Source organism: Callithrix jacchus, chromosome 5, assembly GCF_049354715.1.
Source record: "Callithrix jacchus isolate 240 chromosome 5, calJac240_pri, whole genome shotgun sequence".
NCBI classification, from domain to species: domain Eukaryota; kingdom Metazoa; phylum Chordata; class Mammalia; order Primates; family Cebidae; genus Callithrix; species Callithrix jacchus.
The window spans coordinates 132369211-132383431 of record NC_133506.1 but is presented as its reverse complement, the minus strand read 5'-3'; the positions used below and the strand labels follow the sequence as shown (position 1 = coordinate 132383431).

At 57.2% G+C, this 14221-nt stretch overlaps 1 protein-coding gene across 8 annotated transcripts in view; it reads left to right on the top strand.

Moving 5' to 3' along the window:
- RHBDF2 (rhomboid 5 homolog 2) overlaps positions 1-14181 on the top strand; it is a 28407-nt gene extending 14226 nt beyond the window's left edge. For 3 of the 8 annotated variants that reach the window (XM_035301854.3, XM_008997782.5, XM_008997781.5), the window contains exons 3-19: positions 3930-4100; positions 5482-5606; positions 6056-6251; positions 6323-6526; positions 7513-7641; positions 7967-8085; positions 8241-8435; positions 9985-10096; positions 10293-10367; positions 10604-10765; positions 11007-11116; positions 11237-11300; positions 11395-11489; positions 11808-11883; positions 11987-12087; positions 12252-12405; positions 13039-14181. In XM_035301854.3, coding sequence (XP_035157745.1) covers positions 3951-4100; positions 5482-5606; positions 6056-6251; positions 6323-6526; positions 7513-7641; positions 7967-8085; positions 8241-8435; positions 9985-10096; positions 10293-10367; positions 10604-10765; positions 11007-11116; positions 11237-11300; positions 11395-11489; positions 11808-11883; positions 11987-12087; positions 12252-12405; positions 13039-13458 — 2487 coding nt within the window. In that variant the 5' untranslated portion in view covers positions 3930-3950 and the 3' untranslated portion in view covers positions 13459-14181. Of the gene's footprint in view, positions 1-2360; positions 2484-3929; positions 4101-5481; positions 5607-6055; positions 6252-6322; positions 6527-7512; positions 7642-7966; positions 8086-8240; positions 8436-9984; positions 10097-10292; positions 10368-10603; positions 10766-11006; positions 11117-11236; positions 11301-11394; positions 11490-11807; positions 11884-11986; positions 12088-12251; positions 12406-13038 lie in introns of all 8 variants that reach the window. The other 5 variants (XM_078374716.1, XM_054256521.2, XM_078374718.1 and 2 more) reach the window with 3 other exon arrangements.
- The last annotated feature ends 40 nt before the right edge of the window (positions 14182-14221 follow it).

The following is a 14221-nucleotide window of genomic DNA, read 5'->3' as shown; positions in this document are numbered from 1 at the left end:
AAGACTCTGTCTCAAAAGAAAAAGAAAGCCTGCACCCTTTCGCTGTCACCTCCTCCCTGCCCAGTCCCCACTTATCCAGTCCTAAGCAACCACTAGCCTGATTCTGTCTGTAGATGTCCCTATTCTGGGCCTTCATATGCATGGACTCAGGCAGTGGGTAGCCTTCCATGACTGGCTCCTCTCACGGGGCACAGCATTCTCAAGGCTCGTCCATGTTGTAGCTGTGTCAGGACTTCCTTCCTTTTGTGGCTGAAGGATGCTCCATTGTGTGACTTGACCACATTCTGTATTCGTGCCTTTATCTGCTGACGGGCGCTATTGTTGTTTCCCTTTTCGGGCTCTGGGGAGCGGTGCTACTGAGCACTTCCTGTCCAAGTTTCTGTGTGGACACAGTGCTTCAGTGTGTCAAGACATCCACTCATTCATTCATTCATTTATTTTTGAGACTGAGTCTCACTCTGTTGCCCAGGCTGGAGTGCAATGGCGCAATCTCAACTCACTGCAACCTCCCCGTCCCAGGTTCAAGCAATTCCTGCCTCAGCCTCCTGAGTAGCTGGAACTACAGGTGCCCACCACCACGCCCAGCTAATTTTTGTATTTTTAGTAGAGACAGGGTTTCACTATGTTGGTCAGGCTGGTCTTGAACTCCTAGCCTCAGGTGGTCCACCTGCCTCAGCCTCCCAAAATGCTGAGATTACAGGCATGAGCCACCATGCCTGGCAATGTCATTTACTCATTTGGTCCTGCAGATGCTTCCCTGGGGAGGAACTGTGACTCTCCCCCTTGTACGCGTAAGGACTCTGGGTGAGAACAGGAAATCCTGGGAGAGTGTTGGGCAGAGAGTGACAGATGCGATCTGTGCTTTAAGGAGATCACTTGTCCCAGCTGTGGTGCAGAGAATGATCAGTGTCAGAGGGCTCGAGGCAGCAGGTAGAGGAATTGAGAGAGTAGAGTGGGCCTCCAGGTGAGAGGAGATGGAGGAGGTGTGGTCAAGATGGAGGGAGGAAGACAAGTTCAGAATATACACAGCTGCTGTCTTGCCCACCCGTGCATCCCACGCTTCAGCCCACATATGCCCTTGGCCGAAGGGCTCCCAGGGAGGTGGGTATGGAGTCCCTGGCTTTGAACAAGGAGAGGAAAAACAAAACTTGCCCAGGAACCTTGGGATGTGAGGGAGAGGGGACAGCTGGGGGTTTTAGCAAGAAGACGGTCATGGGCCAGAGCAAGAGATGAAACGAGGAGAGTGAAACAGCTAGAAGGTGTTAATTCCGGTGGAGTCAGAGGAGAATTGGAAACTGGTGGCACAAGCACAGGAAATCCCCAGATGGGGTATTGGGCAAGACCCACTGAAATTCGGGATGGACTTCCTTTAACCCAGCCATTCTGCTTCCAGAACGTGGTCTTGTGATATACTTAAACAGCGCATGTGGCATATGCAAGGGTGTTAGTGTCAACATCAGACCCATGTCTCCAATTCTGGAAACATCCTAAACAGCCAGCAATTAGGACTTAAGTAAATCTTGGTGCCTTCCATTCTATAAAATGTTTGCATCCATCAGCCAGGCCCAGTGGCTCACATCTGTAATCCCAGCACTTTGGGAGGCCAAGGCAGGTAAATCACCTGAGGTCAGGAGTTTGAGACCAGCCTGGCCAACATGGTAAAATCCTCTCTCTACCAAAAATACAAAAATTAGCTGGATGTGCTGGCGGACACCTGTAATCCCAGCTACTCGGGAGGCTGAGGCAGGAGAATCGCTTGAACCCAGGAGGAGGAGGTTACAGTGAGCCGAGATCTCATCACTGCAGTCCAGCCTGGGCAACAAGAGTCAAACTCCGTTTTAAAAAAAAACTTTACATTCATCAAAAAAGTTTTGCCATCCAAAGTGCAGTGGCCTCTGCCTGTAGTCCCAGCACCTTGGATGGCAAAAGTTGCAGTGACCCAAGATGGTGCCACTGCACTCCAACCTGGGTGACAGAGTGAGACCCCATCTCAAAAAAAGAAAAAATGTAGGTCTGTCTGTATGTGTTGACAGAGAAAGATGTCCATGCTACAGATAAGAGAGTGTGGGCCAGGCGCAGTGGCTCACGCCTATAACCCCAGCCACTTGGGAGGCTGAGGCAGGAGAACTGCTTTAACCTGGGAGGTGGAGCATACAATGAGCCAAGAACATGCTACTGCACTCCAGCCTGGGCAACAGAGCAAGACCCTGTCTCCAAACAAAAAATGACATGAGTGTGTGTAGGATTTTGAAGTATGTATTTCCAGGCCCAGAGAGGCCTTCCAGAAGATGAGCGGGAAAAGAGGGTCATCTGCTCACGTTCTGCTTTATAGAAGTCTGATTTTTTTTTCTTTGAGACAGAGTCTCACTCTGTTGCCCAGGCTGGAGTGCAGTGGTGTGATCTTGGCTCACAGCAACCTCCACCTCGCGGGTTCAAGCGATTCTATTCTCCTGCCTCAGTCTCCCGAGTGGCTGAGATTACAGGTACGAGCCACTGTGCTTGGCTAATTTCTGTATTTTAATAGAGATGGTGCTTCTTCATTATTTTGGCCAGGCTAGTCTCAAACTCCTGGCCTCAAGTGATCCACCCACCTTCGCCTTGCAAAGTACTGGGATTATAAGCGTGAGCCACTGCACCTGACTCTGTGATTTTTTTTTTGCAATGAGCATATGTCATTTATATTGTTAAACAGTGTTCTCACTGTGGGGGGAAAAGTGCCCAGACAAGTGGCAGTTTTCGTTTTTTTTTTTTTTTTTTTTTTTTTTGAGACAGAGTCTCACTCTCGCCAAGGCTGGAGTGCAATGGCACGATCTTGGCTCATTGCAACCTCTGCCTCCTGAGTTCAAGCAATTCTCATGCCTCAGCCTCCCAAGTAGCTGGGATTATAGGCATGTGCCACTACACCTGGCTAATTTTGTTTCTGTTTTTTTGTTTCGGTTTTTGTTTTTCTTTTCAGACAGATTATCACTCTGTCACCCAGGCTGGAGTGCAGTGGCGAAATCTTGGCTCACTGCAACCTCCGCCTCCCGGGTTCAAGTTCTGCTCCTGACTCAGCCTCCCAAATAGCTGGGACTACAGGTGCATGCCACTTGGGAGGCTGAGGCAGGCAGATGTCTTGAGCCCAGTAGTTCCAGACCAGGCTGGCTAACATGGAGAGACCCCACCTCTACAGAAAAAGAAAAATAAACCGGGTGGGCTTGGGGGACAGGAACCAGCATAGTAGGTTTCTCATCTCTCTGGGCATTTGGCTGAGCTGCCACTTCCTGCTGCACAGCTCAGGAGCCCTACTCTGAAAGCCACCTGCTTCCTGCGCAGCTGGCCCTGGGAGCATAGCACGAACCTGCCCAGCTGAGCTTGTTGGGAGCACCAGGTTGTCCTGGAGCCTTCTTGTCCTCCCTCAACCCCCCTGTCCAGAGACAAAAGCAGGACCCATTGTCTACAAGAAGCCGCCCTACGCCCCCTGGCCTACCCCTGATGAGGCAGTCAAGAGCACTCCAGCTCTACATTTTTTCATCTTCATACTCTTTTTTTTTTTTTTTTTTGAGACGGAGCCTTGCTTTGTCACCCCAGGCTGGAGTGCAATGGCGCCGTCTTGTCTCACCCCTCCCGGTTCAAGCGATTCTCCTGCCTCAGCCTCCTGAGTAGCTGGGATTACAGGCATGCACCACCACGTCTGGCTAATCTTTGTGTTTTTAGTAGAGACAGGGTTTTGCCATGTTGGCCAGGCTGGTCTCAAACTCCTGACCTCAGGTGATCTGCCTGCCTCAGCCTCCCAAAGTGCTGGGATTTTCAGGCTGGGTTTAGTCCCCAGAGATATCTGAAACAACTTTGGGCAGGTCGGTTGGTTCTCGGCATGCCTTGGCATCAGGGTCCTGATACCCCGCCACCCCTTCCGCCACCCACCGCCACTCTCCCGGTCTCCATTCCAGCCCTCCTGCCTCCTGCCCACTATGGCCTCTGCTGACAAGAATGGCGGGAGCGTGTCTTCCGTGTCCAGCAGCCGCCTGCAGAGCCGGAAGCCACCCAACCTCTCCATCACCATCCCACCCCCTGAGAAAGAGACCCAGGCCCCTGGTGAGCAGAACAGCATGCTGCCTGAGGTAAGGGGGCCGGCCTGTGGGCTCACTGTCCAGCTACAGGCGACAGATGTGCCCACATGACACCTTCTGGACAGTTTCACTTCCTAGAGAGGCTCTTCCTGAGCCACAGCTGCTGCCTGTGCAGCCCTTGACTCGGCCTCACCCCCTCCTTCCTGGGCCCAAAATAATCACAGGGAGTCAGGCTGGGAACCAGGCTCACTCTCATGGTCAGAGGCGGATAGGAAGTGCCAGCCCCGAGAAGGGGCTTGCTGGACTCTTGGTCTCTCTTCTGAGGGCTGGGGGCTGTCTTTGACACAGGTGAGCAGGGACAGTGTCTCCCTGGCATCAGCAGCCTGCCTAGGCAGTACCCGGTTCCTTTGGAAGAGGGCAAAAATGAATCAGTGTTTCCGACAGTCTGGGCTATTGCTCCATAAAGAGCTCATTGAAACAGGCTCATAGCAGCGTGGGCTTCCCGCACAGACTGGAATATAAAGGGAAGCAATGTGAATACCACCCGCTCAGCCCAGAGCTCTGCAGAGGACGCAGCAGCAGGCAGGAGCATCAGTGCGGAGGGGTGGGACTGGGTGATGAGTGAGGGAAACATGCTGGGCTTGATGGAGAAACGCTACACAATGGCGATTTTAAATTCAGAATGAGGCTGGACACAGTGGCCTCATGCCTGTAATCTCATCACTTTGGGAGGCTGAGGCAGGCAGATCACTTGAGCCCAGGAGTTCAAGACCAGCCTAGACAACATAACAAGACCCTGTCTCTGGAAAATACTTAAAAAAAAAAAAAATGAGCTGGGTGTGGTGGCACCGCCTGTAATCGCAGCTAGTCTACTTAGGACATGGAGGTAGAAGGCTTGCTTGAGCCTGGGAGGGTGAGGCTCCAGGGAGCTATGATGATGCCACTGCCCTCCAGCCTGGGCAACAGAGCAAGACTGTCTCAAAAAGTATGTATGTAGGCCAGGCAAGGTAGCTCACGCCAGTAATCCCAGCACTTTGGGAGGCCAAGGCGGGCACTTCACTTGCGGTCAGGAGTTCGAGACCAGCCTGGCCAACATGGTGAAACCCCATCTCTACTGAAAATATAAAAATTAGCCAGGTGTGATAGCGGGTGCCTGTAATCCCAGCTACTTGGGAGGCTGAGGCATGAGAATCACTTGAACCAGGGAGGTGGAGGTTTCGGTGAGCCAAGATTGTACCGCTGCACTCCAGCCTGGATGATAGAACAAGACTCCATCTCGAGAAAGCCTATATACATATACATATATTTACAATGAAAGCAGATTGGGGTTGAGGTTCGTTCTCAGGGTTTTCAGAATGGGAGGCTAAAGAAGAGCCAACCTCGGACCTGGGCTGCACACGTCACTGCCTGCCCTCCCTCCTTCTTCCCCAAGAGGCCCAAGAACCCAGCCTTCTTGAAGAGCGTCAGCCTCCAGGAGCCACGGGCCCGATGGCAAGAGAGCTCAGAGAAGCGCCCCGGCTTCCGCCGCCAGGCCTCGCTGTCCCAGAGCATCCGCAAGTGAGCCCCACACCCAAGCTCAGCACCCCCCACCCAGCAATCTGTGGATTCCTGGTGCCTGGACATTACTGGGCCTGGTCCCTGCGTCCCTGCTCTGGAAGGAATAGGCAGGCATTGAAGAGCAGTGTCCTGCAGCCTAATGTCATGGTAGAGAAGGGGAGGTGGGTGTGTCCCTTGCGGAATGTCACAGTGTAGAGGCTGATGGGGTTCAAGGATCTCGCTGGATCAGCGTGGGGGTGCCTGTGGCCCTAGTCTGGCTCCTCACACTCTAGTCCTCCCCTGCTTCTGCTCATCTGGTCACTGGGCTCCAGCCAGGGGCCTCACAGGTGGATCCGCCTCCCAACCCCCTGCAGGCACACAGGCACACATGTGCCATCACCGCTTCCACACATTCAGGTGCACAGGCACAGACAAGCTCATGCCCACCTGCTCCTTGTCTGCTCCTGCAGGGGCGCAGCCCAGTGGTTTGGAGTCAGCGGCGACTGGGAGGGGCAGCGGCAGCAGTGGCAGCGTCGAAGCCTGCACCACTGCAGCGTGCGCTACGGCCGCCTGAAGGCCTCGTGCCAGCGGGACCTGGAGCTCCCCAGCCAGGAGGTGCCATCCTTCCAGGGCACTGAGTCCCCAAAGCCCTGCAAGCTGCCCAAGGTGGGATCCACAGGGAAAGGGGACAGGGGTGGGGACCCTAGTGGCTCTGCTCACTGCCCCCTCCCTTCCAGATTGTAGATCCACTGGCCCGGGGCCGGGCCTTCCGCCACCCAGAGGAGGTGGACAGGCCCCATGCCCCACACCCACCGTTGACCCCAGGAGTCCTGTCCCTCACCTCGTTCACCAGCATCCGCTCTGGCTACTCCCACCTGCCACGCCGCAAGAGGATGTCTGTGGCCCACATGAGCTTCCAAGCTGCCGCTGCCCTCTTCAAGGTACAAGGCCCCCTCCTGCAGGGCCCCTGTCTCACCCCACCTCTGCCCAGCCTCCCTCCCTTGCCCCTCCCTTCCGCTCCTCATAGGAGCATCTCCTAAAGCTCACCTGGGCATCTGCCTTCAGTGCCAAGGACAGTGGGTGTGCTGGGATCCCGGGGCAAAGAGGGACCCCAAAGCACAGCACCCCGGCTTCCATCCTTCCGTCTGTCTTCAGTCTCTCTGACCCCCCGGCACCTGCCTAGTTTGGGAACCTGGTCTCTGCACTGACTGTAAAGCTGGGGAAGTGGGAAGTGAGACGTGCACTTGCTCCTCACCCACCCGGGTTTGCCCAGTCCCTGTTATGTGCTGGGCACAGCATGCAGAGCCATTGCTGTCCTGGCTGAGCTCCCAGCCCAGGGTGAGGGTCACCATTCAGGGTGGTCAGTTTAGGAGAGCGGCTGGTATCAGGGAAGACATCGAGTTAAGCACAGAAAAACGAGGAGATGTTCACTAGGGAAGGAAGGGAACAGCATTCTCAGCAGAGGGAATGGCCTATGCAAAAGCCAGGAGGCTGGAGGAAGTGCGGTGCTTTGAGGGAGCAGCAGGCGGTCATGGGAGCAGTGGCAGGAGATGGGATCTGGTATTCTTTGCCAAGAAACAGGATGGAGACATGGCCTGAGCCTCGGGAGTAAGGGTATAGCCTGTGGGTTGCTTTGAGTGTTAGGATACCAGCAGCCCAAGCCAGAGGGGCAGCAGGACCAGGGGAAGGTGACTCCAAACTGTGCCAAGAGTGGTGTGCCAACAGAAGCTGGTGCCCCATTTCCTGACCTTCTGGTCTCAAGAGCTCCTCCTGGCCATTCAGCTTGCAGAGCCATGCTTTGGGCAGGATCCCTCCGCCCAAGGTGCTGTCTGCAGGCAGATGGACCTGATGATTCATTCGGTGCTGGGGCTGGGGGTCTGGATGGCTGGGCCCTGGTCCTGATGCCTGTGCCTCTGCCTGTGCACAGGGGCGCTCAGTGCTGGATGCCACCGGACAGCAGTGCCGGGTGATCAAGCGCAGCTTTGCCTTCCCGAGCTTCCTGGAGGAGGATGTGGTTGATGGGGCAGACACATTTGACTCCTCGTTTTTTAGTAAGGCAAGCATGGGGTATGGGCCCTCAGGGACGGGAGGGGTGAGGTGGCCTGGGAGCTGGGTGAGGAGGCCAGAGGCCCACTGGCAGAATGTGGCATGGTCCTGTGTGGAGCTGCTGGGCCCCCATCTTTCTGTTGGGTAGAGTGAGGATCTGGGGTGGGGCACAGTGCCACCCGGGAAAGTCACCACTGGGGCTGACAAGCATGTGGCTTCCCGCTTCATTGGGAAGAGCCTGTCTGTCCAGCTGTGTCCTGCCCTTGAACTGAGGTGCTGAGGTGCAGTGTTTGGGACAGACTCCTTACACTGTGTTTTCTTGTCCCCCACCCCAGGAAGAAATGAGCTCCATGCCTGACGATGTCTTTGAGTCCCCCCCACTCTCTGCCAGCTACTTCCGAGGGATCCCCCACTCAGCCTCCCCTGTCTCCCCCGATGGGGTGCAAATCCCTCTGTGAGTGCTAGGGCAGTACCTCCTCCAGGCCAGCCACCAGCCCAGGGACATCCCCAGACCTCACCCTGGCCGCCAAGCCCTTTCTGATTACCCTGGTGGGGTCTGGGAGTATTTCGGGGAGTGGACATCAGGCTGAAAGCCACCATCCCCACCAGGAAGGAGTGTGGCCGAGCCCCAGTCCCCGGGCCCCAGCGCGGCAAGCGCATCGCCTCCAAAGTGAAGCACTTTGCCTTTGATCGGAAGAAGCGGCACTACGGCCTAGGCGTGGTGGGCAACTGGCTGAACCGCAGCTACCGCCGCAGCATCAGCAGCACCGTGCAGCGGCAGCTGGAGAGCTTCGACAGCCACCGGTGAGGCGCCGCCTTGGAGCCTCCAGGAGGACCTGGAAGCTTCCAGATTCCTCTGGGCCCTCGTGAAGCGCCCCCTGACTCATTCAGTGAACCTTTCATGAGCATCTCCTGCGGGTCAGGAGTATAGTGACACCCTCTGTCCCAAGGGCTGTGCACGTGACCTGGGAAGGGCCTGGGTGCTTGCTGCCTCTCCTCCACCCCATGCTTTCTGAGCCTGCATCCTCAGCCTTGCTCCCAGAGAGCAGCCAGTCAACAAATGTTCATTAAGTGTCACTGCCTGCAGGCCCTGAAATGGAGCCCCCCCGGAGGTGGAGATGGGAGGGCAGGCTGGGTCAGGGGCCAGTTAGACGCTGGGGCCAGGGCTCATGCTTGTAATTATAGCACTTTGGGAGGCTAATCAGACCAGCCTGGGCAACATAGTGAGATCCTACCTCTACTTTCAAAAAAGAAGCTGGGGGCCGGGCATAGTGTCTCCCACCTGTGATCCCAGCACTTTGGGAGGCCAAGCTGGGCAGATCATTTGAGGTTGGGAGTTGGAGACCAGCCTGACCAACATGGAGAAACCCCACCTCTACTAAAAACACACAATTAGCAGGGCATGGTGGCTCATGCCTATAATCCCAGCTACTCAGGACACTGAGGCAGGAAAATCACTTGAACCTGGGAGGTGGAGGTTGCAGTAAGCCAAGATCACGCCATTGCACTGCAGCCTGGGCAACAAGGGCAAAACTCCATCTCAAAAAACAAACGGGCTGGGAGTGAGGGGACCCTGGGGGAGGCTATACAGAGCCCTTGGGGAAGAGGAACAGGGCTTCTGATTTGCAGCAGCCCAAAAACACTGGGCCCAAATTAGAAAACAACAAGGTGGCTCACACCTGGAATCCCAGCACTTTGGGAGGCCAAGGTGGGCGGATCACCTGAGGTCCCAAGTTCAAGTCCAGCCTGGCCAACACAGTAAAACCCTATTTCTACTAAGAATACAAAAAAAAAAAAAAAAAATTAGCTAGGTATGGTGGGCGCCTGTAATCCCAGCTATTCAGGAGCCTGAGGCAGGAGAATGGCTTAAACCTGGGGACAGAGGTTGCAGTAAGCCAAGATTGCACCACTGTACTCCAGCCTGGGTGACAGAGTAGAACTTTGTCTTAAAAAAGAGAAAAAGAAAAGATAGGTGTTGTGGGAGTCCCAGAGCAGGACCGAGAGTGAACAGCTGGTGGGGAGGGGTGCAGTTATGATCAACAGTGGTATCGTGCAAAAGCCCTGGGGCCACACAGAACAAAGTATCCCAGGAAATGCAGGCAAAGAAGCCACAGACGTGGTCGGGCAGGTGAGGCTTTGCAGCCAGCAAGAGGGAATTTGTCCAAAGCACAGTGGAAAGCTGTGAGGGTTTTAAGCCGGGAGAGAGATGCTTGGAGGTGCATCTTCAAAGTTGATCTGGTTTGAGAAGGGCTGAGGGGGCGGAGCCAGGCGACTGGGCCAGGGTGGTCCCATGGCTGGGACTGGAGATTGGCATAGGAGCTCGGCTCGACTGACCCAAGGCCTCTCTACACAGGCCCTACTTCACCTACTGGCTGACCTTCGTCCACGTCATCATCACGCTGCTGGTGATTTGCACGTATGGCATCGCACCCGTGGGCTTTGCCCAGCACATCACCACCCAGCTGGTGAGTCAGGCTCCATGCTGGGAGTTCCAGCCTCCCCTAGGAGGCCTCAGTGTCGTGGGTACCTGATCCCTCCCACCACAACTATCTGGCCCCTTCCTGGAGGCTCCGAGCTGGGGGCGGCTGCCCCAGCCCCCCACACCCAGGGTCCACGCTGTTCTGATGTCCTCCTCTGCACTACCTCTGTGCTCTGTGACAGGTTCTGCGGAACAAAGGTGTGTACGAGAGCGTGAAGTACATCCAGCAAGAGAACTTCTGGGTCGGCCCCAGCTCGGTGAGGGTCCAGGCTGGGGGACATCATCTGAGCCAGGAGTCCCTGTGCCCTGTCACCCCCAGCTGGGCAGGTGGGCTGCTCACCCACCTGTAGGCCCCTCATCAGGGGGAGACTCCACAGAGCAGAGGTGGAGTGATGGACCCATCCCAGGTCTGGAGCCCAAACTCACCCTCTCCCCTCCCCTCCTCTCCCCTCCTCTCCCTTCCCCTCCACTCCCTTCTGCTCCCCTCCGCCAGATTGACCTGATCCACCTGGGGGCCAAGTTCTCACCCTGCATCCGGAAGGACAGGCAGATCGAGCAGTTGGTGCTGCGGGAACGAGACCTGGAGCGGGACTCGGGCTGCTGTGTCCAGAACGACCACTCAGGCTGCATCCAGACCCAGCGGAAAGACTGCTCGGTGAGGGCAGGCCCGCCGTCCCACCCCTGCCGGACCCTGGTCCCAGGCCAGCCTCACTTGCCCTGGCCTGGGGGATGGGCCCTTCAAGGGCAGTGACCACATTCCCTCTTCCCCGCCCCACCCATCCCCAGACCCCGCTAGATGAGACTTAGCCCTGGGAAGATGGAAAAAGCCTCCATCCTTGCCCACTCCAGTAGGTCATGGCACCAGCATGACCGACCAGCCCTCTTCTGCTCTCCAGGAGACTTTGGCCACTTTTGTCAAGTGGCAGGATGACACTGGGCCCCCCATGGACAAGTCTGATCTGGGCCAGAAGCGGACATCGGGGGCTGTCTGTCACCAGGACCCCAGGTAGGGCCTGGAGCCTCTGCTGGGTCTCGAGGTCAGGCCATTGGAGCCACCCACAGGAACGTGGCTGGGTGGACATGGCAGGCTGGGGGTGCCACTGCCCAGTCTGATGTCTGTCTCCAGGACCTGTGAGGAGCCGGCCTCCAGCGGTGCCCACATCTGGCCTGATGACATCACCAAGTGGCCAGTGAGTGTCCCTGGCAGGCATTTCTGGGAAGGTCGGGGACAGGGGACCTGCCCACTGCACAGGCCCACTCCCCTGCCGGTGCCCCTCCCGGCAGATCTGCACAGAGCAGGCCAGGAGCAACCACACGGGCTTCCTGCACATAGACTGCGAGATCAAGGGCCGCCCCTGCTGCATTGGCACCAAGGGCAGGTGAGTCACCTGGGCCCGTCCTCAGCCTGTCCCGCTGCCCCCCAAGCTGCAGTTTCCTGTGGGCCCTCTGCTCTGCCACCATCACCACCCACAGTTGCTGGGTCAATGCCGTCCGATAACTGTCCTTCCCTCCCCTGCTCTGGGGCCACCCATGGTGTGAGCTGGAGGAAGGGAGCTTGTTCCAGAGTTGAAGGCCCTGTAAGAGGCGTCCCCCTTCCTGCCAGCGATGCCTGCTGTCACCAGGTTCTGGGCTCTGGGCAAGGTGGGCAGTGGTTATTCAGGGCCCTGATGCCCCCTCTTGCCTCACCATTGACCCAGCTGTGAGATCACCACCCGGGAATACTGTGAGTTCATGCATGGATATTTCCACGAGGAAGCAACACTCTGCTCCCAGGTGAGGCGAGGCCTGGGATGGTGGAGGAGAGGACGCTGGGGCCGGGGCTCACACACTCCCTCCCAGGCTTCTGGGGCACTGAGCACCATCCGCCTACCCCCAGGTGCACTGCTTGGACAAGGTGTGTGGGCTGCTGCCCTTCCTCAACCCAGAGGTCCCAGATCAGTTCTATAGGCTCTGGCTGTCTCTCTTCCTACATGCCGGGTAAGAGGTTCCTCACTGCCCCCGAACCCGGCCCCTGTGATGGCCACCCAGCCAGACCCCTGGAGAAGGGTTCCTGGGCCTGGGCATGGCCAGCCCAACCCGCCAAAGCCTGCTGCTCCTAAAGCACCTGACTGAAGGCCACGCCTGGTATGTCCCTTCCCCAGTGTGGTGCACTGCCTTGTGTCTGTGGTCTTTCAAATGACCATCCTGAGGGACCTGGAGAAGCTGGCTGGCTGGCACCGTATCGCCATCATCTTCATCCTCAGTGGCATCACGGGCAACCTCGCCAGTGCTATCTTCCTCCCATACCGGGCGGAGGTAAGGACATGGGGGGTAGGACCCTCTTGAGTCTGAAGCCTTTCAGCACGTAGGGGGCCAGTTCTGCTGCTCCTGTTCCACCCACCTGGATCTGCCTGAAGGACATGGGGCCCCTCCTGTGCTGGGCTCCATGGCAGATGGACGGCTAAGCTGGGGGCTTACTGGCTGGTAATCCCAGTGAGAGGGAACAGTGATGCTCCTGAGTCATCCTGTCCCTCCACTGCCTCATTTATCTTCATAACCGTGCCCACTGCCTGGCAGTATGCCAGGTATTTGTAGGTTGAGGGGTAGGAAATGGCTCACATGCGCTATCAGGAGCCTTTGATCGTTCCACCTGACTAATCTAGCTTGCTCAGTGTCCGTCCTCTCGCCTCCGTGTGTGGCCTGGAATTTGTCTTTCTTATTGTTGTGACCCACACCAGGGGTGTACACAGTAGGCACTCAGCATTCGCTGAAAGAATGGACAGAGCAGGCCCAGCTTTGGTCTGGCAGCTCCAGCCGACCCCACCCCTCAGCCTCAGGGGTCCCCAGTGCCTGCCAGGGAGGAACTGACCGATGGGATGACCCAGGGCATAGGCCGGGCCCAGGCCGCCCACCCTTGCCTGAAGCCCTGTCTCCCCTGCCCCGCCCCAGGTGGGACCGGCCGGCTCACAGTTCGGCCTCCTTGCCTGCCTCTTCGTGGAGCTCTTCCAGAGCTGGCCACTGCTGGAGCGGCCCTGGAAGGCCTTCCTCAACCTCTCGGGCATCGTGCTCTTCCTGTTTGCCTGCGGCCTCCTGCCCTGGATTGACAACATTGCCCACATCTTCGGCTTCCTCAGCGGCCTGCTGCTGGCCTTTGCCTTCCTGCCCTACATCACCTTCGGCACCAGCGACAAGTACCGCAAGCGGGCCCTCATCCTGGTGTCGCTGCTGGCCTTCGCAGGCCTCTTCGCTGGCCTGGTGCTCTGGCTGTACATCTACCCCTTTAACTGGCCGTGGATCGAGCACCTCACCTGCTTCCCCTTCACCAGTCGCTTCTGTGAGAAGTACGAGCTGGACCAGGTGCTGCACTGACCCAGGTCCCACGGCTGTGCCATGGCACCGCTGGCACGGGGGCTGCCTGCGAGGGCTGCCCACTGCTGAGTGCCCTGCATGCCACAGACCCAAGACAGTGCCCGGGCTCTGGACCCGGGCCCCCTGGTGCCAGGCGAGGCTGACTCAGTGTGAGATGGTCGGTTAAGCCGGGTTCTTTGGGGACATGAGGCCTGCGTGATCCTGGCTCAAGTTCCGGCACACCCAAGGGACCTGCTTCTCCGAGCCTCGGGTCCCGGGTCCCGACATCCTCCCGCTCCCTGCTGGGACCATCTCCTGGGGGTCAGGGTCCTTTTCCTCCCAGGGTCCTCAGCACTGCCTCTGCTGATGCCTTCTCCCCTTCTACTACCCAAGCGTGCCCTTGCTGGGGACGTGGCTGTGCCCTTAGTTGCCCCAGGGCTGGGTGCCCACCATGGCCCTTCCTGATTGTCCTACCTCTGCCCTGTGAGCCCATCCGTAAGGCTCTCAGATGGAACGTTTCGGGAGAGGCTTTGGCCATAGTCTAGGGGCAGAGGGCAAGCAAGGAGATACAAGCAGACCTCAGGTGGAATGAGTCTGGGTGGAGCCACACCAAGGACTGCTCCCAGCAGGTGCTCAAGGCTCATCAGGCCCGTTTTCTACCAGTTTATATCACAGTCTTAATTTTTGAAAGGAACGCTAACTTTGTACGGATATCTTATGGATTAAATAATTCTCTTTATGGCAGTGTTGTCTCAACGTAGACCTCAGGTAGAATGACCCTGGT